This window comes from Tenrec ecaudatus, chromosome 3 (assembly GCF_050624435.1).
Source record: "Tenrec ecaudatus isolate mTenEca1 chromosome 3, mTenEca1.hap1, whole genome shotgun sequence".
Lineage (NCBI taxonomy): Eukaryota > Metazoa > Chordata > Mammalia > Afrosoricida > Tenrecidae > Tenrec > Tenrec ecaudatus.
Window position 1 is genome coordinate 198,218,018 of NC_134532.1, and position 26,406 is coordinate 198,244,423.

General features: G+C 53.4%; 1 protein-coding gene across 2 annotated transcripts in view; it reads left to right on the plus strand.

Annotated features, from left to right (window-relative positions):
* The first annotated feature begins 7,708 nt into the window (after positions 1-7,708).
* Positions 7,709-26,406, plus strand: part of CCDC149 (coiled-coil domain containing 149) — a 115,118-nt gene continuing 96,420 nt past the window's right edge. For both annotated transcript variants that reach the window (XM_075544475.1, XM_075544476.1), the window contains exon 1: positions 7,709-7,766. In XM_075544475.1, the coding sequence (XP_075400590.1) occupies positions 7,719-7,766 (48 nt within the window). In that variant the 5' untranslated portion in view covers positions 7,709-7,718. The remainder of the gene's footprint in view (positions 7,767-26,406) is intronic.

The following is a 26,406-nucleotide window of genomic DNA, read 5'->3' on the forward strand; positions in this document are numbered from 1 at the left end:
CACCCTCCATAGAAGCCTGGCAGAGCGACAGGGTCAGCCCCTTGCCTGGCCGCCAGGAGAGGCCAGTGGCCCCGAGGGCAGCCCGTTTCTATTTTCCGCTCCTCTGGTCCACAAGCGTCACCCGGGCCTCGCTGAGGGCCGCTCAGCTCACCTGCCAGCGGCAAGGGGCCTGCGGCAAGGGCGGCAGTCCTATTTCCATAAATTTACATCGGATTTGTGCTGAATCATATCCCCATCCCACCTCCATCCCCCATGCGGAAGCAATGAAATGCATTATCAATAAATACAGCAAATTTGAATAATCTGGGAGCCTTGTGACTTTCTCCTGACTCCTTTTCATTTAACACCTTCCATGGGAGGGGCCTCATCTCATCATGTCCCCAACCCCACAAGAACCCCTTGGGATCGTGTCCTCCCCCCCCCAACCCCAGGATCTGCTGTGCTTCTGGGGTGCCCCAGGCCTTGCCACTCCCGCCTCAGCCCATTTCTCAGCAAATCTGCCCCTTGAGCCCCTTGAGTATCTGCAGTGGTAGCTGCCCCTCTTCTTCTGGCCCCCACGTCCCCACCCCGTGGCCTCCCGCGATGGGAGCCCCCCCCCCCGCAATTACTGGCAGTAGCATCCGGAGTGCCCCATGCCCCTCAGGCTGGCAATCGAGGGTCCCAGACCTGCCAGGCCATCATCAGCCCCACTCAGTCATTTTCGGCACCACCTCAGTGGCCGGGTCAGCAGGGAGTGGAACTTCCTAGCATCCCCTGCTGCCTGACTGATTGGCAGCCAGCCGGGCTGGAGGGGGCCAGTGCAGAGCTGGTTACTCGCTGCTGGGCCCGCAGGGCTGGGCGGCGGGCAGCGGGCGGCAGGCGGCAGGGAGAGCGAGCAAGACAGCAAGCGTGCACCTGGGAGCTCCAGGCAACTGGGAGATCGGAGGCGACTGGGAGTGTGGAGTCCCAGTCAGTAGCTGGTGTCTGGCGGGCTGAAGCCCGGAGGGGATGATGGCTGAGGACCTGCAAAGAGGGCTAGTGGAAGGAGACAGGAAGACGTCTCATTTCCATAATTGAGGCTGGTGGGTGGGTCAGGGGACCTAGGGAAGGAGGGCCCAGCAGGGACCTGGAATTTGCTTGCAGGCAGTCGCCACCTGGTGACCCACCCAGGGTCTCAGTAGACTTTCCCAGCTGCTGTCTCTATGCAGACCCTGCTGATGGTGTGCACAGCTTGGAACCTGGCTGAGAATCTGAAGATGGCCAGCCTGCAGCCAGGGGCTCTGCTCAAGAAAGGCCTGGCAAGTCACTTCTGTGAAAGATGGTTGCTGTTGTGGGGCGGGGCGTCAAGGGGATTCTGGAACGTAGAGACCCCCTGAACCCTGAGGGGATTTTCTAGGCTGCAATCACCAGGACTTTCTTCCGCACTAAGGCTGTGTGGGCTTCAAGGACCAAGCTTGTGGTTAGCAGCTGAACAATGGACCGCTGTGCCACCAAAGCTACCACCAAGAAAACTGGTGTTCGCCGGTCTCCTCTGGAAAGCACAGTGCCCCAGATGGGATGGCAGCTAACCACAAAACCAGTGGTTTCAGGAGAGGGTCGCTAGGTTTGGGTAGGTTTCCGTTGGCAGCGGGGAGCAGCCTGCTTACACAGCGCAGGCTCCTTGGTGGTCCGCTAGCCCTCACTAGAACCAAGAGCAAAGGGAATCAGCTAACAGCCAGGCCACGGGGGCTTCCCGCTGGACCTGCCAATGGCCTCCCATTGACAAGAGATGATTTGGAAAGGAGAGAGAATGTGTGTGTGTGTATAGTTTGAAAAGTTCATAGGAAAAATTCCATTATCTTTTCATTCCATTTTTCCCATGAACTTTTTTGAAGACCCCCAAACTCATTGCTGCTGAGTCGATTCTGACTAATGGGACCCCGACCGGAAAGGGTAGGACTCTACTGTGGTTTTCTCCCAAGATGAACTTTTCACCAGCGTAGAAAGCCTCATCGCTCGCCCTTGGAGTGGCTGGTGGTTTCAAACCACTGACCTTGTGGTTCGAAGTCCAACCACGACGCCAGGTGTCATCAAGTTGGCTCTAGCTCCTAGCAACCCATGTACAACAGAACAAAATACTCCCCCGTCGGGGGCCATCCTCACAATGGTTCGTATGTCTGGGCCCATTGTCGCCATGGTGTCAATTCAACTCCTGGAGGTTTTCTTCCTCTTCACTGCCCTTCGACTTCACCAAACTCGATGTCCTTCTCCAGGGACTGACTGGTCTCTGCTGATGACATGTCCAAAGAACGTGCAACAAAGACAGCGGTGCAGTGGTGAAGTCCTTGGCTGCTAATGGAATGGTGGGCGGTCTAAATGAGCAGCGACTCCTTAGCAGGAAGAAGCGGTCTGCTTCGAGAAAGATTTCCAACAAGTGGCCACCGAGTCCACTCTGACTCACAGAGACCCTGTGTAGGACAGAGTAGAACTGACCTCGTGGCCTCCTGGGAGCCTCCTCTGTCTCCCAAGGAGCAGCTGGTGAGTTTGAACTGCCGAACCATCAGCCAGCAGCCCAAGGACACTGCTCTCCCCCTCAAGGCTCCTTCCCTAAGGGCGACGGCTTAGGAGCCCTATCGGGCACCGGAGAGGGTGGTTCTGAGTCAGAATCCACTTGGTGGGCACAGGAGTGGTCATCCTTGTGTGGGTCTGCGACATCTCCCCCTACAAACTGTGGTCAGCATGATCAGGGCAGGCGGAGGCCGGCAGCAGGGGGGAGGCCAGCAGCAGAGAAAGGCCGGCGGGAGAGTTGTCCTGTGCGTTTCCCTCACAGAGGGAGTTCAGAGTGAAACCTCACTAATATCTCTCTGTCAGCTGGTTCGTCCCCATTAGTGAGGACGCTGACAAGTTTGCTTGGGCAGCCAGAAGCTGAGCGGAAAAGACTGTCTGGAGAAGACAGCAAGAGCTTCGGGGCTTTCCTGGGTGTCTGGGACGTGGCCTGCGTGAGCGTGGGAGTCAGTAATGAGCAGCTCGGGTCTCTGGCAAGAAGTTCAAGTTCTCTCCTCATCGCACTAGAGATCCCCCCCCCCCCCCCAAAGAGTGCCTGCTGGTTCAATTTCTTAGTTTAAGCTATTTTGGAGTTTCCTTGTAGAAAATGCTCACGAACTTTTCAAAGTGAAAAACATCACTCCAAAGCAGGTAGGCCTCTTCTTCCCTCCACACGGCGGGCACAGATAAATAAATAAGCACCACGGGCCCCGGGGCAAGGAATGGATGGGGGGGAAATTGGGTCCCTGGGGAGGATAGCTCTCTTACCTGAAAGCTAAGGGGAAAGGGAAAAATAAAAATAGAGAGTAAAGCCCACGTTTGGGTGCTTAGTGCCAAGGTGGCACATTTTAAGGCAAGGACACGTGTGTTTAAATCCGGCAGGGCCACGTGGGAGGGTCGGAGGGACCATGTAATGGACTGCTTTTCTCAAAGGAAAGCGTCACATCACAGGTGAGTTTGTTTGGTTTGTCGGTGTGTGTGTGTGTGTGTGTCCTCTGGGCAGGGGTGGGGGGTGGAGGAGGGCGGGATGAGAAAAGAAAAAGTAAAGCGTCGCAAAAATGATTAGCTTCATTTTTGTCAGCTGGAGGCCTCCTCATCTAGGTGCCGAAAAGCTTAAACTGCAGTTAATTATTATTATTACTCAATGTCAGGCTCCAGAAATGAAAAAAAGATATTTTTTTTAAAAAAGGATCGTTGGTAGCTACATCGCCTCGGTGTGTGCTCTCCTCACGTCTCACAAGCTAAGCAGGTTCTGACTGCGACTTGGGGCCCCTGAAACCTCCGTGGGAATCGCCGGGCCACCGGAGAGGTCGTTTCAGCTAAATTCAAAGTCACTCAACATGCCAGGGAGGGCAGAGGCTGGCAGATCTTTGAATTCCGTCCCCAACTTCAAGAACTGGCTGACTGACCCCAAGAAAGGAGAGCACATAAGGAAGACGGAGGCATGCGGAGCACAGGATCCTCAAGGCACGCAGTCTCTGGTGTGATGGCTGGGCAAGCCCTCTGATTCACAAAGCAAAAGCCCTGAGCAGCAGGCATCCAGCAAGCCTCGGCTATCCAGTTGGTACCTAGAAGAGGCGGGCTGCTGATCTACCTGGCTGCCAGCAGAGAGCCGGGCACAGAACAGGAGGCAGCGGGAGGCAGATGGACGGAGTTACTATCTATTTCATCGACAGGTCAGAATGAAACCAGATGGTTCGCCAGAGGGCAATCTATTGGCAGACGGTACCTTGCTTTTTCAGCCTGAGACATCAGACTGTTAGGAACAAATGCTTAGTACTGAGTTAACCTGGAAGTCCAGCTCAGTGATGACCTGCTTTGTGCCTCCTTGGATGGAAAGGAGAATGAATTCGTTGGCTCCGCATGGCCGCAAGACCAGCAGCCTTAGCTGCCTCCCAGTCTGGTTTTTCTATTTGTTCCTTAGCACAATCATTTGCCAATCCTCTAGGGCAGTGGTTCTCAACCATCCTAATGCCGTGACCCTTTAATAGTTCCTCATGTTGTGGTGACCGCTCCCCCTCCCCCCCCACCATAAAATTATTTTCTTTGCTGTAATTTTCAAAACTGTAATTTTGGTACTGTTATGAATCGGGCAACCCCTGTGAAAGGGGTCACAACCCACAGATTGAGAACCGCTGCTCTACAGCAAGGCCCATGATTGCCAAGGATGAACGGAGCATTGGTACAGAATAGGACATGAATTAATGACCTGGTGAGGACACTGGTTCTCTCTCACAGCGCCTGAGCTTCTACGCTTGTAGAATCTTCTTTAGATGAAAACCCAATAGATTTTGATGTTAGGGGCTGCTGCTTTTTTAAAAAGGTTGCCAGGGGCTCCCAGGCCTTTCTTCAGTAATGTTATCAACCATATCTGTTTATCTGTTAGTGTAGAGATTTACAGTCTCAAAAATCCTTGATGGCAGTGGATTTTGCAAACAAGGATCAATGCCATTGTTACAAGTCCCTTACAGCCCTGTGCATGCAGCACATTTGCAAACATTAAGTTAACTAATATAAGCCGCATAGATAAGCCCAGCATCAAAGTTACAGGTAAAGACAGTGTAATAGTTAGTAGTTAGGTTTTATGTCAACTTGGCTGACTAGGATTCTCTGTGGTTTGGCAGGCAAGTCCTAGTAAACCCTCATGATGTGACCTAATAATCAACTCCATCATGAAATCTGCTTTGAGCAACCAACCCAGTGGTGGTGATGAAGTTTCCTTGGGTCTGTGGCCTACTGCCAGTATATGCAGACTGTGGAGAGCTTGTTTCCTTTTTGTTGAGTCTGGATCTTGCAGCTGGATCACTGACCTCCAGTTCTTTGGCCTAGAACCAATGACTCACCGTATTGCCCACTGACTCTGGGAGGCATCAGCAGTCTGCTATCTCACCTTCATCTGTTTCTCCTGAAGCCACCAGACTGTGGTCTTACTGCTCCGTCTTCTTGCTTCTTGGTTTGTTAGTCCCAAGGACTACACTAGTCAGGAGACGCCTCCAGGTTAACATCTGGCCCATGGACTTGAATCACACTAGACTTAACTACATCTGCAGTTGTGTGACAGCAAGTCAGGATGGTTGAGTTGTCTGAGGTTCTTTGCTCAGGTCACAGTATCCCCCAGAGGCATGAGTTTGAACCCCACTCCTGACAAAGGAATGAAACATTTGTATGAGCCATTTTCTTGATATAAATTGATCTGTGTGTGTGTGTGTGTTCGCGCGCGCATTACCGGTTTTATTTCTCTAGATAATCCAGTCTAAAATAGGAAGGTACACAGAAGCATGGGTGAGACATGGCGTTATTCGGTTATTCTGCAAACGCACTTACTTTATGGGCAAATACCCTATCAATGAAATAAGCTCAGTATTTCCTACTCCCACCGTGTGGCGCTTTGTTTTCAGGTTCCATGCTACAGAGTTTCTTTTGGACCCAGAAGTCCCAAGTTGGGCCTCTGTTATCCTAATTTTCCGACCTCGGTTTCTTCATCTGAAAATGAAGGATAACACCCCTTGCACAAGTTCTTGCCATGATCAGCAGGAGGTAAAATTCAGAGCCACTGGTGTGGTGCTTCCCCATCTGCAAAATGGGTTCACAGCGGTCTCAGTCTACCTACGCACCTCCACAAGTTGCATTTCTGCGAGTATGGACAGTGTACAATTGGTTCTGGGCCCCGGGGGCGCTTTCAGTAGCACGGAAACACCAGCTTGAATAGCATTGCCTGGGGTCCGGGGGGTGGGGTCCCGGGAGGTGGGTGGGTAGGATTTGCCTGCCCCTCTGTAGTTCTCTTTTGAACCTTCTTCTTTTTAGGAAAATGTTTCAGCACATTGCCAGTACTCTTGTAGCTGTTTCTCTCCCTCTCCACACTTGCAAAGCGTCACAACCATAACGCGTTTTGGGCCCTATTTAGAATGCAAGAACACTCAATGCAGAATTTTTGCATTTGCCTTCTATTTATGACAACTGATGCTCACAACATAAATTTAAGTATGCAGTCACTTTAAAAGCAATGCTAACTCTATAAATCTACGATGGCAGTGAACTTGGATTGGGGTGCCTTGTACCAGAAACCCTGGTGGTGCAGTGAGTTAAGTGTTGGGCTATGAACTGCAAGGCTGGCAGTTCAAACTCAACTGCTGCTCCAAAGGAGAAAAAGGAGGCTGTTTGCTCCTGTAAAAATTTACTGTTCACAAACCCTACTAAGGAGAAGACTCACTTTGTCCTAAGAGCCACCGTGAGTCGGCATCAACTCCATGAGAGTGACTTTGGTCTACCGTGGACCGAGGGATACTTGGGTGGCAGAGTTTACGTCAGACTAGCTAACAGACAAGCCAGTGGTACCAAGGGACACTGGCCATGGTTCTGTTAAGAGTAAAAGCAGTTGATCCTAATTCACGGGCCGCCAGGAGTGCAGAGTTGAACTGCCCTCATTGGGTTTACAAGACAACGTGTGTGGTGTGTGCGCTTTCCAAAGCCAATCACCAGCGCTTTCTTCCAAAGTCACCTCTGGGTGGGTTCAATGGTCTAGCAGCTCAGCGTTTAACCTGTGCACATAGCACACCCCAAAAAACTGCACGGAGCCCAAGTTTTCTCTGAGACACGTGGGTCTGCCAAGAGTAGGACTTGACTCCTTGCTCATGGGCTGAGCTATTCTTACTGCTTCCACCAAGTGTCAGGCGACCCGCAAAATGCTCATTAGTGAACAAAAGCGACCCCCCTGCCCTGGGGTGGGTGGGGGGGATACCTGGTTGTCTGGGGGCAGCTGGATTGCGCGACCACCCTCCAAGCCCCGCGCCTGCTAGCAGAGGGCCCATCCTGGGGTCCAGAGGGAGGCGCGGGCTGGGACCCCCGGACGCCCAGGCTAGACAAGGCCCAGCTGGAGATGGGCGCTAGCCAGGCCGGGCGGCGGCTTGGGCGCGCCCGGGCCGCAGGTGCGCGCGGGCGGGGTTGGCGGGTCGCGCCCGGCAGCGGCCCGGGCGGTGGCTGCGGGCCGGCGGCCGCGGCTCCTCCTCCCCTTCCTCCCGCCGAGGCTGACGTTGAGTCCACCGCGCGGGCGGGCGGCCGCTGGAGGCGGCGGCGCGGCGGCTCGGAGGCGCCAGGCCCTCTCGGGGCCGCTTGGGGCCGGGGTGGCGGCGCCGCCACGGCGCGAGGAGAAGGAGGAGGAGGAGGAGGAGGAGGGGGCGCGGGCCGCCGTCGCGTGCTTGGAGGAAGAGGACGAGACCATGAACGGCGATCGGACCGAGAGCGACTGGCAGGGCCTGGTGAGCGAGGTGAGGCCGAGGCGCCCGCTAGGTAGGCTGGGCCACCCGAGGGACCACTAGCCCCGGGCCTGCGCCCCCCCGGGCCCTCTGCGCGGGGACGCGCACCCGGCGGCCGCCTCGCGCCGCCCGCCCGCCAGGTGCGCTGTCCCTCCCGCACTTTCTGGTCTCCCTGGGCGCCCCTCGCTGCCAGGCCATCTGGCGTCCGTCTTGGGGAGGGGCCTTTCCTCCGGGTAGGGTTTGGCCATGGATTGGAGAGAGAGGCAGGTGGAGCTGGGGAAAGGGCCAAGTCCCACGTCCCACCTGCCGTCCTGGACACTGCTGTTTTGGAGCTAAGCGATTGGATGCTTGGTGCTGAAAGAGAAAGGTGTCGCCTTGGAAGAGAATCCGGGCCCTGGGGTGACGCCCATGCCAGGTGCACTGGCCTGCAGCGGACATGGGGGGGGGGGGGGTTGGGCAGGGTTGCTGCCAGCACGTGCTTAGAGAGCCCTACTGTGTGTAAGCTGCCAAGCGGCTGTTTACCAAAGCCCTGAAACACGGGTGCAGAAACGATTCAGTGTATAAAAGCAGAACGCCCCAATTTGACCTGGCCTCCCAGACCACCACCCACAGGACCCTTTCATGGTTTTCATTCCCTCTGAGCCCTACCGCCCATTTCACACCCAGAGGGTGAAGTTTGTGCTGGGTCAGCTGCGTGCCCTGACTTAAGCGCCCCTGTTTCTGCCATCCTGATGGCCCTCTAGGGCGTTTTTCGCTGTCTCCCTCCCTTCCCACGGAGGAGAGCACCTTTCCCTCCACACGACCCACCTCAGAACTTTTTTCTTCCCCACTCTGCACGCAGTGCGCGGATGGTGGGACAGTGGATTTGCACATGGGGCTGTGGACCTCGGGGGACCCAGCAGTCCAGCCCATCAGCCACTCCAAAGGGAGTGGGAGATGAGGCTGTGTGATCTGATCAAGTTTGACAGCCCAGGGGCCCCCTACAGAGCAGTCTACTCTGCCCCTACAGCGTCATCGTGATTGGAATGGGCTCAGTGGTGGTGGATTTGGGAGCTGAAGCACACAGTGAGGGCCCCATGGGTGGCACAAGCTGTCTGGACTGGTCGACTAACTGAAGGTGGGGGTGTTGAGCCCGACCCGCCTGCCTCACGGAAGAAAGGCCTGGTGATCTGCATCCATAAAGATTACAGCCAAGAAAACCCTACTGAGGCCACTCCACCCTGTAACAGGCAGTCCACATGAGCCACTCCATGCCAATGGGTTGGGTTGGTTGGGTGGTTAGCGGGCTACACACACAAATAAAACAAAGATTGTCTTGATTTCTGCAGAATATTGGCAAGGAAACCGCACATCATCTTTCTGCATGAAGCAGGTTCCGGGCCTCCAGGTCAGCCTGGTGGTGCTTCACATCCAGTTCAGTTGGTTTCATTTGGTCCCAGTAGCTGGAAGCTCCTGCCATGAGACTGCAGCACTTTCAGGCTTTCAGTCGGGGGACACACAAGTCTTCTGGGGATCTTTTCACCTAGCCCATTTCCACTCCTCCTCCATTGGCTAGGAGGCTGGGGGTTTCTGTCCCAGCAGTCCAAGGTCGGAGCCTGAAACAGCAGAATAGTCCCTGCTTCAGCAAGTCCCCACTGTGTGCCTATTTGATTGCATCCCGTCCCGTGCTAGGTGTTTGGGATTCTGTGATGAAGATAGCTCTTGCTTTCAAAGTTTATGGTACAAATAGAAATACGAGTTCTTGAACAACCAAGGGCAAACATCCCTGAGGGCTGCAGTGAGCCTCCAGGGTGACCTTCGCCTTGTACAGCCCAAGCTGTATTGTTCCAATGGCCTCTCCCACTGGCCTAAGCATTTTATTTAACTCTGGCTCCTCAGTCCCTACACACGGAGCTTTGCACATAGCATGCGTTCGCTCAGGAGGTGCTCTTTGAATGAGTGAAGGAATCCTGACATGGATCTTTGAGGACTTAACCTGCCCATGCTGGCTGAGGTTCTCTGAATCAGGCCTCGGAACCACCTTGAATCGGCCAATGAAGTGAAATGGGAGCAGGTGGGAGCTTTTCAGATTGGGGTGACGCAGCATAACTGGAACCAGCAGATCGCTCTGGGATGGGAGGTTTGGGGCAAGCATAGTGCGCCCTTGCAGAAGCCTGATGGGGGAGATTGGATGATGCGGTCAGCTACCATCTTTGAGCGAGGCACCATTGTTTCTGACTCTGCCGGTCGAGAGGGTTGGTTTCTGTGCAGCATGCGCTGCCCTTGTTTTCTAGGCGGGAGATTACATTTCCAGCATGGTTTTGACCTACCATGTTTCCTGGTCTGCTTTGTTGGGTTCACCCACATTGTATACATTCTGGCGTTCCAGTTTCAGTTTCGCTTTGGCGGTCATGACTGCACCAGAAAGGACCAGTTGGAAGCCCTGCTTCAAAATAAGGCCTCCATACCCTTGGCAAACACCCATCCACTAAAAGCCTAGAGTGTGAAAGGCGCCTGGCTGGCAGGTGTAGGAAATGAATTCAACCTGCTTCCCGTGTCTTAATGATCATAGTAAAAACAATGCTCGTCTCATCTCTGACATCAGCGTAGAGCTGTGCTCCGTCGGGTTTTCAGGGGCTCATTTTCAGAAGTAGACTGCTAGGCGTTTTTATCCGGTGCATCTAGGATGGACTCGAACCTCCAACCTTTCAGGTAGCAGCGGGTGTCGTGCTGTTTGCAGCGCCCGGGGCCACTACCTTCACAGTGATCCGTGGCCTTTCCTTGACAGCATTTTACAGGCCCCCGTGGAGCTTCGTCTTCACAGTGGGATCCCCACTGCACCTGTTACCAATGGATAGATTCTGACTCATGGTGACTCCCTGTGTGTCTGGGTGGACTGGAACCTCCAGATGTTTGGTTGGCAGCAGGCTGAGTTGACTGCATCTTGTACTTTGTAGATCTTGTGGCTCTGAAAGGCTGTAGACCTTGCTCAGAGCCTCACGGCTGGTACATCTGAAGGCAAGTTGAACCCTGGTCTGACTCTACAACATAGGGTCCCAAACTAATGTGGCCTGTTGTTGTTGTTGTTGTTAGCTGCCATTGAGCCGGTTCCTGCTCACAGCAAACCTGTGTGCCCCAGAATGAAACACTACCTGATTCCATGCCACCCCCACAGTGGCTCTTCTGCAGGAGCCCATCGATGCAGCCACTGTGTCCGTCCTTGACGAAAGTGTTTCTCTTTTTCTCTGCACTTCTGCTTTACCAAGCTTGATGGCGTTCCCCAGCGACTGGTCTCTCCTGACAACCTGTCTGAAGGATAAAAGACAAAGTCTTACCGTCTTTGCCTCTGAGAATCACCCTGGCTGTCCTTCTTCCAAGACAGACTGTTTGTTCTTTTGGTGGTGCATGGCACTGTCAATGTCCTCCAACACCACAGTTCAAATGCATCGATTCTTCTTCATTCTTATTTGTCCCACTGCCCCCTTTTCAAAAGCAAAATCATGACTCAGCATCTCCCTGGCATTTAAACCTTTTGTACCATATACTATCATCTAACATAAAGTGTAGGTATATGCTTTTACAGCCGCCTGGGTTGTTCCAACAGCCCCAGAGAGCGGTATCGACCATGCTGGGAAGCACTGGTGCCTAGCTCACCTTGGCTAGAGTCACTTGCCACACCTGTGTTTGAGCCGCCTCTTCACCTGTCCGTGTTTTCCACCCCACAGCGATTCCTCAGGGGAGGGGACTGTGGCTTACCCAGTTTTCCATCCCCAGTGTTTTGTTTTTGGTTTTTGTCCCCAACAAATCTATTTATTTGATCCCTATATCATACAATTCATTAGTTCTCCCAAATCAAGAAGAGTCCTCTGATCCTCACCACACTCAGCGGTAGAACATTTTCTTCATTCGTGTACCCCTCATTATTAGCTCCTCACTCCCCCCACCCCCAATCTCAGCTGCCACATCCCCAAGGAACTTTAATCCAGTTACCCTCTCTAGAGTTGACCTATATCCTGGATTTCATACACAGAAAAATGTCAAACAACGAACAAGCTAAGAAACTAGAATAACAAAGTAAACAGATGAGACCCCTGCTTTTTAGGGCGAGGTCTACACCCCCACCCCACCCCCAACACAGTCATCATGTTGCGTGCCTGTGATAATGCTTGATTCTGGGGCCCTGCTCCTTCCTACTGAAGCAAGGAGACTGGTAGGGAACCCTCAAACTTGCCATTCCCGCCAGCTGATCGATTCCAGACACTTCTCCCTGCCTGCTCGTTTGGCTGGCTCCGTGGGGCAATGGACTGCTAGCCAGTCAAGCGGCTTGTCGAGGCAGAGTGTGGCCAGTGGCTAGTGGATTTACAGCGTGGCATTGGATGAGCTGGGCTGGACATCCAGGCTTAGCAACAGGCTTGCATCTGTTTCTGCAGAAATGGTTTCATCACCGGTCCTGCCCCAGCCCCACACCCACTCAATCAGCTCTCACCTCCTGTGACCTGGAGGAAGCACGTTTCACTGAAAAACCACCCTACCGGGGTCAGCTTTATCTTCGTATTTTTAGTATAACAAGCCGAAATGCCTCTCCAGGTGCGTGGAGCCGGCTCAGCCGTGGGTGTCGGAGAAGCGTGATGGACGCTCGGTTTGGGAAGTGCAAGGTCTTGGGAGGGGGCAGATGTTATTCTTATCACCCCTCAGGTGAGCGTTCCTAGTTGGGGGCCTGGGGGCGGGCGGTGGGGGCGTGATTTCCCAATGGAAGATCCATAACTTTTTCTCTTTCCATGAGAAAAATCCTGGTCATCTCTTAGCCTGCCACCTCGGTGACAAGCTATGCCTAATTTAATTTCGCTCTTGGAATTTTGATTAATTAATTAGATAGCAATCAATCTCATATTCACTGAGCGTGCTGTGTTCAGTGGCCGCGAGGCAGCTAGAGGCAGCCTGGGGATTCTGCACAGAGTCGATGCACCGAAATCCAGGAGAAGGAGTTTGCACAGGCCTATGAGCAGGACTGGGATTCACAGGGCACAGCTTTGGGTCTCCTCTGTTGAGACTGAATCTGAAGGTGTCGTGGATCCTGGTGTCAAGACCAACCCACACTGGCAAACAGAACGAAACATGCCTCAGGCCTCCGCCGTTCTCAGCACGGTTCCTGTGCTTGAGCCCGTTGTTGCAGCTACTGTGCAAATCCATCTTCTTGAGGGCCTAGCTCTTGCTCGCTGCGGCTCTACTTGACCAAACAGGATGTCCTTCTCCAGGGTCTGGTCTTTCCCAAGTTCATGAGACAAGTCTTACCCTTCTTGTCTCTGAGAAGCATTTTCGCTGTCCTTCTTCCAAGACAGATGCGTTTGTTCTTTGGATGGTCTGTGGTACTTTCGATACTCGCCTCCGGCATCCTGATCCCATTGCACCGAATCTTCTACAGTCTTCTGTGTTTAATGTCCAACTTCACATGCATGGGAGGCGACTGAAAATACCATGGCTTGGGTCAAGGCATCTTAGCAGAAGAGAGACAGGTGGCCAATCAGCACAAGAAAAGATGCTCAGCCTTTTCGGCCAACACAGGAATGAAAATGAAAATCCTTACTAGATAGCCCAACACAGCTACTGGAGTGACAAAGTAAGTAAACAAACAAACAGAAAAACCAACACAAGTATTGACAAGGATACAGACTAACTGGAATTCTCCCTTCAACTTGACAACCCAGCCAACCTCATCTCAGGATATTTACCCAGGAATAATGATACAGAACACAGGAACCGCTGTGTGCCTGCCCAGAACAGCTCTGTTGATGATCCTTTCAAGGTGGAAACACTGCCACGTCCAGCGGTGTACACCCACGTAGTAGTATGACGTTCGGCACACTAAGGAACAGACCATCCATACCTGCAAGGGCGCGCTGTATGTGGAAGACCTCAAGAGACAGATGGCTCTGCATGGTCTGATTTGGGGCAGGTGACATCCTTGCAAAAAGCAGAAGTGAAAGGACGGTAAGCAGATGACTGGTCGCCAACGAAGGTGTCCTGTTGGCACAAACTAGCCGTGGGAGCCCACCCAGTGGTTCTGCGGGAGAAAGACCTGGTGAATCCCGGCCATAACAATCCCAGCTAAGAAAATCCTGAGTGACAGTTCTGCTCTGTCTTGTGGAGGCTCCATGAGTCGGGATTGACTCAGCAGCACCCACCACCACCACCACCACCACCACCAAATATCTGCCAATAGAATCATGTTATCTTGATAATTAGGCCAGCCTCAAATCGGGTGGGTCCTAAACCTAATGACTTCTGGGCAGTGAAAAGAGCAAAATAGACCCAGAGAGTTGCACACCAGGGGAGAGAAAGCCAGTGAAAGAAGACAGATACCTCTACAAGCCTGGGAATGCCAAGGATTGCTGGCTGTTACTGGATGCTGAAATTCACAAGGGAGGACTTCCTCCAACCCAGAGACACTTCCTGAATGCAGATTTCTTGACTCCCGGAAGGTGGGAAAGCACAGCTCTTTGAAGCCACCCACTTGTGCTCTGGCAGAACTAGGTAACAAGGCAAGGAGCCCTGGTGGTGTAGTGGGTAACTTGTTGGCTGCTAACCTTGAGGTTGTAAGTTCTAACCCACCATCTTCTCCAAAGGTGAAAGAGGAGGCTTTCCACTCCTCATGGTCACTGTGAGTTGGAATGAACTAGCTGGCGGTGAGTGAGGTAACTGAGCTACTGGAGATGGAGGGAGAGGACTGACCGCAAAAGAGCACCATGGAACTTTCTAGAGGGTTGGGAGCACTCTATAGCTTGCATATGGCTGCTGTTTTATGGCGGTCTACATTTCTTAACTGCAGACACATTTTCCTTTAGTTTTACTTCATACCTCATCCAACCTAAACTCTTGCCTCCAACAGAGAGAGAGAGAGAGAGAGAGAGAGAGAGAGAGAGAGAGAGAGAGAGAGAGAGAGAGAGAGATAAGGTCCAGAATGAGTATTTAAGCCACTGCTAGAGAAAACTTTACTCCCTTGCCTCCATATTTCTAGGTTTTAAACAAAATTAGACACCCTCTCCCTCCTTAGTGCTCACTCCACCCCACCTCACCTCCTCTCCAGGCTGATGAGACTGAATGTCTCCCCCTTTTGGAGACTCACTGGTCACTCACTGCAAGTTTGGTGGTTTGAGCCCACCCAGATGTGCTGGGAAGGGAGGTCTGGTATTCTGTTCCCAAATCAGCTACCGAAAACCTGAGAGACTCCACTTTGACCCACTCGGGCTCACCAGGAGTTAGAGATGGCTCGATGGCAACTATTTTGTTTTTCACAGTAATTTAGTATTTTGTGCCACAGGAGATTTTTCCGGCTTCTCCCATTGCAGCCACTTATCACAGGGGTTTTCTCACTGACCCTTGACTTGTCTGTCTCCCTGTCATTCCCTCCTGGACCCAAAGGGCCTTGGATGGCTTACAAGTTGAGACCAAATCTTGAATGAATTTGTCCATCTTGGCCTTTCGTACCTTGCTCATTGTGAGGGGTCAATCAATGCAGAATCTGTGACTGCTTGGATGTCTGATTGAATGGATGAAGGCATACCTCCGTGGGAGTGGGGAGGAAAAAGAAATGACTGTGAGAAGTATTGTAAAGGAAGACCCCACGGGATGGAGAAAGGGTCCAGGATGACCCTCCGGGTGGCTGGAGAGTGATGGAGCTGGGCATGATGGGAGACTGGGGACGAGGGGGGTGAGGGAAGAGGCTGGGTCTCCTTTGGAAGTCTTCATTGTTCAGAGTTTCCTGGGAACACTTGAACTCTTGCGAGGCACTCCGAGTGCTCCTGGGGACATTGGTGATGAGCGCTATCTTCATAGTGGCAGGCTAATTTCAGAGTAAGTTTATTAAAATTAGCGTGTGGGGGAAAGTGAGCATGACTGCCGTTTTTAACTAATGGGATTCATGTTCTCTGCTGTGCAGGGAAATTCGCATATGCACTTCTAAAAATGTCAATTTCTACTCGTATTATGTTAACGAAAAATTAATCTAGGGGCCCGCACTTTGAAATAAAGTTCATTGGCTTAAGGTGAAAGGCAGACTTTGGCCAGTCCTTGAATGGAAAGTGCCCAGAGCGGATGGCACCACTCACTGCCCACCCGGTCTGCCACCCCCCAGATGGCAGAGAACGTAATGGAGTTGAGTGTCTGCGTCTCTCTCCCTGGCCTATTAGGCAAGATGGTTCCAGGGGTAGGGGACACCTGGTCCCCACGGAGCACAAACCTTTGGTGGATTGTTATTTTAAAGTTTTCCCATTTTCTTCTCACCTCTTTTAGTCAACACTTAAGATTTCATTATCTTACGCTATTTTATTCCAACAAATATCCTAATTTTGCTCAGGTTATCAGATCTTCTTTAAACCAATTTACTTTCTATATAACGAGCCAATTAAGCAACTCAAAAAATCACTTGTGTGAGGTCCCTTGACTTAGAAACTTTCAATGACATCCTGGTCCTTGGCATGCAAGGCTAGGCCCACCACCTGGCCTTGACCTAGCTTTCTAGCCTGATCTCTTCTTGTTACCCTTGGAAATTGGTTGCTCTTGGCAAAGTGATCTGCCACATGTTCTGCTTTCCATCTTCTGTTCACCCTTTGCCCTCATCCTAGTGGGCCCTTGCTGCCCCCCTCCACCACCACATACAACCTTTCCTCCTAGGGGGAGTGGAAATCAGACCCCTCCTAAAATTGTCCACGGTCACCAAGCTTGAGGTGAGCTCCTGGTCTTGTTGCCTTGTACACTTTTCATTTAGCATTTACTTGTTTACTCTTCACCACAAGGTCAGTGGTTCAAAGCCACCAGCTGCACCTTGGGAGAAAGACGAGGCTGTAAGAGGCCTTCTCTGTGTGTGGATCTTAATGAACTTCTACATGAGTTAGTGAGCTCTCTTGTGGGTTGGGGCGGGACACCAGGATTCTGGAATGAGGGGACCCCTGGCTGTGGCCCGAGGGGAGTGGGGTGTGACAGAAGGCACTCGTGGAGTGTCCAGACTGATCTAGTTCGGGGGCACTTGAAGGGCCTCTGCTTTGATACCACAGACTCGTGGCTGTGTCTCTCTTGATAGAGCTTTATCAATGGCCAGCCCAAAGGGAAAGGGAAGTCAGCGATGCCAAGATGAATTTACTGGCGTGTGTTTGGCGGGTTGACATCACCAAATCCAAGCCAAACCTCTCCCGTTCCTTCGACCTGACTCATGGCGACCCTACAGGGCGGAGCCGAACTGCCGCAGAAGGTTTCCAAGGTTATAACCTTTGCGGAAGCAGACTGCCTCATCTTTGTCCTCTGGAGCAACTGGTGGGTTTGAACTGCTGACCTCTCAGGTAGTAGCCAAACACCTACTCACTTTGCTTCCTGGGCTCCTTCAGTGGGTGCCAACAACAGGCTGCTGATGTTTAAGTGTGGCGTGGTGCCTGGCAGGGCACTTGGTGTGCACCTACTGTGTGCAAAGTGTTGTCCATGGGACAGCTGCCCATATGGAGTTCACCGTGTCGTGATGATCCAGGGTGGGGGTGAGACCCCCATTGTTAATATGGCACACATCGTAACCTGGGCTCTGTAGGTCGGGGATAAATTCATTAGGAGCGGGGGCTTGAGGAAGGTTCCTGATGGCTCTGGTCTGTGGGCCAGGGAGGCAGGGCTGGATGTTGTCTGTAGAGACAAACAAGATGGTGTTGTAGACATACATAGGACAGGGTCAGAGGTGGCAAGATGCCGGCCTTGTTGGGGAAGTTAAGATCTTCTGGTCTCTGGCTGGTGGCTCAGAGTGGGGCATCAGGGGCCATCTGTTAGTCCCTATTCCCTGTTGGGAGAGTGCTGGGGCCACGCCAGCCAGGACATAGAGCCTCATCTTAGGCTTGCTACCTCCCTTGGGCCTTGAGAGGTTGGGCAAGAGGATGGCCTTTTGAGGTTGAACAGGTGGTCTGGGGGACTGTCGGCTGTGTAACAGGATGGGGTGCCGGGCACCTGAGGATGGAGGACCCTAGGAGGGTGGCTAGTCATGAACGCCTTGCACCATGCTAGGCACGTGATCCTTAACAGGTACTTGTGCAAGAGAGGGAGGGAGGGTAGATGGGAAAGGAGAAGTGGGAGAAGGAAGGGAGGAAGGGAGGGAGGGAGACTTTGGGTGCTCAGTTAATTGTATAGAGAAAATGGAAGGGAGAAATGAAGGGGGGGGGGGGCGGAGACAGAGGGAAAGGACAGAGGAAGGAATGATGGTTAGTTCATTTGCTGCCCCCCTCCTCATCCTAGTGGTAGAAGCCAGCTCTGCTCTTCTGGAGAGGCCCACTCCCAACCTCTCCCCGGATCCATGAGGGTCCTGACAGAGCTAGGGATGAGCATCCACCTGCCCCCACATGTGTTCGGTGGCCTGGGCAGTGTCCTGGTTCCAGCTGCAGTGGGGTACGTAAGTCATCGAGCTCTGCCTCTCAGGGGTTCCTTGTGTCCTCTTGGGCCAATGGTCCACAACCTTGCTTTCTCCAGACACCCCACTGGAACCGGACCTGCCTCTCCCCTCTCAGTTACAATGAGGGTAATGAGAGTGTGTGTGCCTTAAAGCCCCCGACTCTTTGCAGAGCACTCTGATGCTTTTGGGGAGTGAGTGGGGTGTTCATCCTCCTTGCCTGGCTTTGGGAAATTCCTTCCGCAGGTCCCCAAGGCCTCGCCGTTGTGCTTCTGCAGAGGCGGGCGATGTGTCAGCTGCCGGCTGTTACTTCAGTGCCATTGAACATTCACACTGACGGGTGCAGATTGACAAGACCTGCTTGCTGGGCCGTCTGCGGACCCCATGACCAAAGCTGTATTAGAGATGGCGACGATGGGGGCTTCCTTTCCTCTAGCCAGCTCCAATTTGCTTTTCAATTTGTCCAGCCTGGTCTGTGACCCCCGAGGTCAATCCGTCCTCTTTCCTCGTCTCCCGAGCAACTTCCAGGGTGGTTGCAGGCTGCCCACTCTCTCCCTAGGCAGCCTCCATCTCCCCGCCCCCCTCGCCCCTCTGCAGATCGGATTGCCCTTATCATTCACCTCCTGACTTTGAGCTCTTCTTTCTGCCAGCCCATCCGGTCTGCCCTTCCCCCTTCAGACGTTTCCATGGTCTCCAAAGCTGGCTGCTGACCACCCTACTTTCCTCATTTGTGAGCATTTTTTGAATAAGCGTCTCTTATTTTCTTTCAAAAAAATTTCCTGTGGTGAAAATATACATAACAAAGCATATGCCATCTCAACAATTTCCATGAGCACCATTCAGCCCCCTGGATTGCATTCTTTGTCCTCCTAGGCATCCCTTCTCCCTCTCCATATCCTTCACCAAATCTGTCCTCCACCATTAGCATAAGCTCCAGGCACCCCTCCCCCGCCCCCCACACACCCCTGGACCCACTGGGAACTGCCGCTTGCTCTGTGTTTGCTCAGCTCTTGACCAGGCTACCTGGCAATGTCTGTCCTTGCATTTCTGACGTGCATGGCACAGCATCCAGTCGTCAAGGTTTGTCACCTGGGGACTGCATTCTGCCTCCTGGCTGAGTCTTCTAAGCCACCCTTTCCTTTCCTTCTCGTTTTAGTTTAAAAGTCCGCCCCAGAACATACACCCATCATCCATTTCTACCCGTACCCGTACCACTCAGTCACGCTGCTTACATTCTTCCCACTGTTGCCCCATTCGCGCTGTCGCCACCCAGGGTGCCTCTCCAACGCTGACTTAGACTCAGGGGCCGCCCAAACTGTAAGCAGGTCACTGATGACTCCCAGGATCTGCAGCCAATGTGGCACACCCATTAGCTCAAGTCCAAAGAGCTAGAAGTCATAGAAGCAGATGTGAAGCACAGAAGCTCCCCACAGCATCTCTTTCTGTGTCAAGTAGGCCACCCTCCCCCCCACCCCACCCCTGCCGAGGAAACATCACTGGGGCTGTGATTGAAGGGGTTGCCCTCCACCCAAATGTTCCCATCATGGAATTGATTCCATTATATCAGATCACCTCGTGGAGGAGACCTCAGCTGAAGACTACCGAGAATCCTGGCCCAGCACAGGGGACACAAAACCTAACTCTCACCCCCATTGTCTCATGCTTCGGCCCAAACTTACTGTCTCACAAAGCCCTTCTTACTGTCGCTAGACCCACCTTTGCGGACGTGTTTTCTATTTCTCCATGTCCTGCTTCCTGTGCTTCAAGTTAATGGAACTCATCCAAGATCTCTCTCACAAGGGCTTCCACACATGGGGCCTTTGTGTAGCCTGAAAGGAAAGATCTCTTTTTTTTCAGAGATCCCAAGCTCCCCCCTCCCGCCTCCCATCAGAGTTACTTCCCTTGAGCCTTGCTTCCAGTGTGGAGCCTTGCTGTCCAGTCTGGAGCAGGACCGGACACCTCGGCTTTGATTCTCCCTGTGTGCCTGGTGCACGCACAGGCCTGGGCACCGTTACATGCAGTGAGCGAATCGAGAAGAAAGGAGACCGTGTGCATACTTGTCTTGAAAAACTGCGGGGTAAAGCCAGGACGTCGCTTCTCTCCGTATCGCTTTCTTCATCTGAACCAGTCTCATCCATTTCTTTCCCGAGTCACCTCGTCTCCATTTTTATCCCACAGGCCTTCCGACTTTGCGCATATAGATCGGGACCTTCTCCAGGTAGTCAGTCACTTCGCCTCTCAATACGATCGCGGGGATTTATGAACTGCAAGGCATTTCCCTTCTCCCTTCTTTCTTCCAAACGGGAAGTTTATTGCATCAGATTTATGGCTTGAGGAAAATGGGCAGATGCTGTGGCTGGGAACTCACTTGGTTTTAAAGCGCCGCTTTCTGCGACAGGATCCCAGCCTGGGGCACGGCGTGTCAGAATGTTTGCTGGGCTTTCGCCCCACTCCTGACTGGAGTTTCGGCCGGCTCCAAAGATTATTTGTCACCCACGGCTGACTCCCGTGCAAAAGAAATTAGCGGGGTTTCTTTGGCTCCACTGGAAATCTTTCTACCCTAGATAATAGTGACAAAAATGACGACTCACACTCTCCTTTCATCTGATATTTAAGTTTCGAACTGCCGGCCTTGGGCTCAGCCACCCAACACACTAGGTCACCAGGACACCCTGGCTAGCTGCTAGAGAATCAGTCCGCCTGCTTCATGGCTGCCTCATGCGTGTCGGGTACACTGTGCCCACGTCTGCGCTGTGCCCGTGGTTTGTAACAGATCTGACCGCGATTTTTATTGGTTGGTGTTTTGAAAGCGCACTGCCTGATCATTCTTTCTCTGACCTTGGAAGCTCTACTGAAACCACATCATCAGGAGGGCAGCCTGCAGGCCGCCTCTGACTGGCGGATCGGCGGGCACTCACCGGGTTTCCTGCATGAAAGTGAGGATTGTGCCGCTAGATGCCCGCTGTCACTGGTATCCTCATGGCATCATAGAGAGACAGGTCTCTGCGTGGTTGAGTCCTGTTTCTATCCACCGGATAAAAAGTGAGTGTGTCGAGCTAGATCTCTGAGCTTCGCACCAGCTGTACTGGGAATGTTGGGTTCTGATCTGAGCCACACTCGTGTCGGGCCAGTGGACAGCAGCCTTGGCACTGGAGATATCTCCGCTGACCTAGATCCAACCACAACTTGAGCTGATCAAGAGACGTCCAGGCTTGGACTTCTACATTCCTTCCCAGACTTGGGCACAGTCTAGACATGGAGCAGATGCGGCGTCAGGAGCTCTCAGGAGGTGACCGTATCCTGGGGGACGGTCAGGACACTCGGCGGCAGTTGTCCACGGTGGCCCAAGCTGGTCCCAGCAGAAGCGCCATGGAAGTGAGGGCATGAACCAGCCTTCCTCCACCGCCCCACGCTCGCCCACCACACCCACCACCACAGGCCGTTCCTAGGCAGCCGATGGCCTGACTGATGGCCTGGCGGTGGATGGGGGACGTTTGTGGCTGAGGGTGTTAACCCAGCTATGACCATGACTGAGGCGGCAGTGGATGGTACCCGTCAATAAGTGAGCCCTCCACCTTCACTCTGCCCCCTTTCTTCAGAAAATGTATATAACTTGAAAAGGGGGAAAAAACAACAACCCCCCCCCCAGATCTGTAGCCCCACTGTGCAGAGCTGACCGCTGTTAGCCTTTTCACGGGCAGCCTTTCAGCTCTTTTCCTGTGCCCATTTTTATTAAAAAAATGAGTTTCCTGCGTGGCTGTTTTACATTTCTTTGTATCCAGGCGAATATACATCCAGTGAATGGGCGCATGCCAAGGGACAGGTCAGCTCATTTTCACATAAAGGCAGCCTGGGGTAGCCGCCGCCCAGATCCAACTGCAGGGCGTTCGCTGCTGCCTGCTGGCTTCACATGCCCTGCCAGACTCAACATGTTCCCCTCTCCCTGCCCCAAGACTACCAAGGCTCCTGCAGTTCTGCCCCTGTGTGTTGGGTTGATAACTGTTGTTTGTTTTCATACTCAGCAATAAGTAGTGAACGCTTTCAGTGCTGCTGCATTGACCACCATCCCCATCACACGCAGAATGACCACCTCGGACTCCACGCTATCAGAAGTCAACATCCGTTGGCCTTTAAGTTTCAGAGCTACGCATCACTCCCCACTGTTGAGGAACCCCGGTGGTGGTGTGGTGGTTACGCGTTGGGCTTCTAACTGTAAGGTCAGCGGTTCAAAACCACTAGCTGCTCCAAGGGAGAAAGAGGAGGCTAGTCAGTGTTGGAAATCTTCAGGGGGCAATTCTACCCTGTCCTATTGGGTCTCAAGGAGTTGGAATGGCCTCAGTGGCAGTGAGTTTGGGGGGCACAGGAAAAGAGCTGTTTGAGGGCAGCCCCTGTCCTAGCCAGCAGTATGGAGATTTCCATGACAGAGCAACTCGGGTTCTAGTTCCCTAGGATGCAGGGACCTTGGGCAGTGCTCTTTTCATCAGGAAAGGTGGTTGTTGCTGTCAGGTGCCATCAAGCCCATTCCAGCGCAGAGTAACCCGATCCTATCTCTAGAACGCAGTACCCCCACGTCCTTCGCCATCGTCACAATCGTGCTTCTGGGTGAGCCTATCGACACAGCCACAGTGTCCATCCGTCCCGTTGCAGGTCTTCTCTTTTCTGCTGCCCCTCCACGTGACCAAGCAGACCAGTCTCCCCTGACACTATGTCCAAAATACACGAGTCAGAGTCTCTTCCTCCTTGCCGGGAAGCCGGAGCATACTGGCTGCACTTCCTCCAGGACAGATTCACTGGCTCTTTTGGCAGTCTGTGGTGCTTTCAGTATTCTTCACCAGCACCACGATTCCCCGGCGGCATGGTGTTTGTGCATCGGAATGCTGACTGCAAGGCCAGCCGCTCAAAACCACCAGCCACTCCAGGGAGAAAGAGGCTTCCCACTCGTATGAAGAGTTGCAATCCTGGAACCCACAGAGCCAGGTCTACCGAAACCCACGGGGCCATGTCAAGCCGAGGCTAGAGTGAGGTTCTATTGCGATGACCGTGTGAGCACAGAGTTGCTATGGGGGCTGAGAGCTCCCTGACAAGGGCGCCATGGGATGAGGAGGGAGGAGCTCCCTGCGTCTCGCATGCTGCCAGCGGAGGCGTGACCATGCAGATGCTACCTGCAGGGCACACGGGGACCTGCCGCTCGGCCATGTTCTCTCCATTCAGCCCTCCGCCCTTTGACGTACCTGGGGCTCCTGCAAAGCAACGGTGGCAAGGTCTCAGCTCGTTTACTTTGGACAAGTCCCCAGGAAAGACAAGTCACCAGCAAACGCCATGGTGGTTAGCAGAGGGTCAGTGACAGTGAGGGACACAGCGTATGAAGGTCAGTGATGACAAGGACGGCCTTCCAGGAGAGGGATGGACACAGAAGCGGCAGGGGTGGGCTCAAACATAACAATTGGGAGGCTGGCGACATGGGACCGGGCAGTCTTTCGTTCCGTACACAGGGTCAGTATGGGTCAATGACTGCCTGAGATGGATCGATAAGCTAGTTACAGCAAGGGGCTCCAACACACCCAAAACTGAGGGTGGGCCGGCACGCTCGTGTTTCATACCATTATGCACGAGGTCCCCAAGGATGGGAACTGCTGCTCAAAGGCAACCAACAAACTCGAGCACTTGTGGGATCGCCCCGACGGCTCTTACCGCCACGGCTGTGGTTGTGACCGTTGTGTGCCGTCGAGTGGAGTCCATCCCAGAGTAACTGACCGGGGGCTCTAGAGGAGATACGGACTGCCGCCCCGGACACCCCATGGCACAGTTCTGCCCTGTCCTACAGGGCTGCGGCGTGTCGCTGTGACATTAGTGTCATGAGCGGCAGTAAAGCTATATAAGTTTACACTCAGAGCGCCCATGCTGCGGGCCAGGTATCACGTCAGGCATTTAATACACAGAGGGTTAATTTCCGGCACACGTTTGATGGGACGCTTTTTATGTGCCAGGCCTTGAGCTGGGCTGCTTTGCGTGTGCAGTTATTTCCTCCTCGCAACCGCCGTGGGACGCAGGCGGAGATGGCGCCGTTGTACAGCCACGGTCAGTACGGCAGAGGGATGACCGGTGAGCCTCGGGAAACACGCTGGGATGGAAATCGGGCCTTTTCAGGTTCTGTGTGTCCCCGCTCATCAGCCTCATCCATTGACTGAAGGCACGATCGAGGGAAGAAGGGGTCGTTCGTTCTGCTCCACTGATGTACTTACTCGTTTTCGGGAAGCGCGTGCCTCGCGTTATGGGGTCAGAGGGCACCTTTTCTTTCATTTAAATGCCCGGACACAGTGCTCGCTCTCTGCGTGGTGTTTGTATCTTCCGCCCTCAGCATCCACGCAGGGGCCCATTCTGATGTCAGTGACAACCCTGTCCTGCAGGACGCTGAGTTCCCGGATGCCCAGGGTTTGGCCATGGTGATGGTATAAATGCAAACTATGTGCCAGGTCCTGGGCGACACCTTGCTTTCCCGATCTCATTTAATCCTTCCACCAGCTCTATGAAGTAGTTCCTTTAATGCTCTCGCCCCCACACTCCCATTTTGAAGACCACGGTGCTAGGCTCAGCAAGAGATGGGTTTCTGTGCTTAAGACCATCCAATTAAAAATGACAGGGCAGGGGATTGGCATCCAGGCCCAGTGCCATCCATTGTCCTCCATCTTCTTGGAGTCCCGCCTTCAGAATATTGGATCTTTTTCGAATGGTCAGCCTGGCCATGTATTTAGCAATCCATTCTTCATGCTGCTATCTAGAGTCGTTCTGACCGTCATTGGATTGTCTTTCAGCGGTAGAAAAAGGCGCACACCATGATATCAGCAGCCTCAGCAGGAGGATTTCTCCCAAGGAGGGTTTTAGTGCTGTTGGTACAAGTTCAGTCTTCTGGCAGCAAACTGGACTAGCTCATCCTGTCATCTCTGCAGGGCCTGTCCAACTTGGGGTGAGGATGAGGCGGTGGTGATGGACAAACTGCCATCAAGGAAAGCAAGCTCAGTGATGTCTAATTTTTAGGCTTCTGGTCCTTGGGGCGGAGGGGGGAGGGAATCTGCAGCCAGATGAGGACCTTGCCTACTTTCCCCAAAGTCAGTCCATTCTCTCTGGTCACCCAGGGGAGCGTTTTGCCAACACCACTAGGCCATTTACACAGTTGCCCATCTGAGATGCACACCTGGGCGCTGTCCTCCCCTTAAACACACCCACAATCCTGTGGCTTCTCTGTAAATGCTGGTCATTCCTTCCCCAGGATGGCACAGCACCCTGGTCCCACAATGCGAGTCCCCACACAACCTTGCTGTATTCTGGAGCCGGTGTCTAGCTCGGTCCGGTGAAGCGGGTGGAGGTTTAGAGAGCAGCTGGTCAGTTCATCGGTTTGTTTCATCTCCTTCATCACAATCCCCCTGGGGGTTCCATCGCTCATCGTCCCTTCCGCCCCGAGTTTCCTGTTCCTCACCCTTCAGAACTGCGGTGCCCTGGGCCCAAGCTGCCTTTGATCTTCGGTGGTTGTCCAGTCCACTGAGTGCGTAGCTCCCTGTGACTGTTGCTTCCCTTGGCGACCTCTCTAGCGCAGCGGTTCTCAACCGGTGGGTCGTGACCCCTTTGGGGGTTGAACGCCCCTTTCACAGGGGTCACCTGATCCATCACAGTAGCAACATGACAGTGATGAAGTAGCAACAAAAATAATGTTATGGTTCGGGGGGGCGGTCACCGCAACACGAGGACCTGTAGGAAAGGGTAGCGGCATTAGGAAGGTTGAGAACCGCTGCTCTAGTGCTTCAAACCCCACCGCAGGTGAGGCTGGCTGCTCCTGTGAGGATTTACAGCCTCCGAAACCCTCCCGGGGCTGCTGTGCGTCAGAATCAACTCAAGGAGGACAGCGGTGAGATTGGTTTGGTTTATTGCTGGGCTTGAACTTGAGCCACCGGGGGAGTTCAGTTCCAGACCCAAAGGATGGCAAAGGTCAAAGGCTCCAGGGTCCCGCCAGTCTCTCTCCCTCCGACCAGGAAGGCCTGTGAGGCCGGCAGTTTGCGCAAAGGGCGATTTCACTCCTCAGGCCTGCCGAGAGCCGGTGGAGGAAACAAGGGCAGGAAAGACGAGGGGTGGAAGCAAATTAGCCGGCTGAGTAAAAGAGGAGGCCAGCCGGAGGAGAAGCAGCCCACAGCAGCAGGCTCGGCTGGGGAGACCTCCAGCCTGGGAGCTGGAGCTCCCGGCCCAAGCAGACCTTTAGGGGAGACTTCCAGG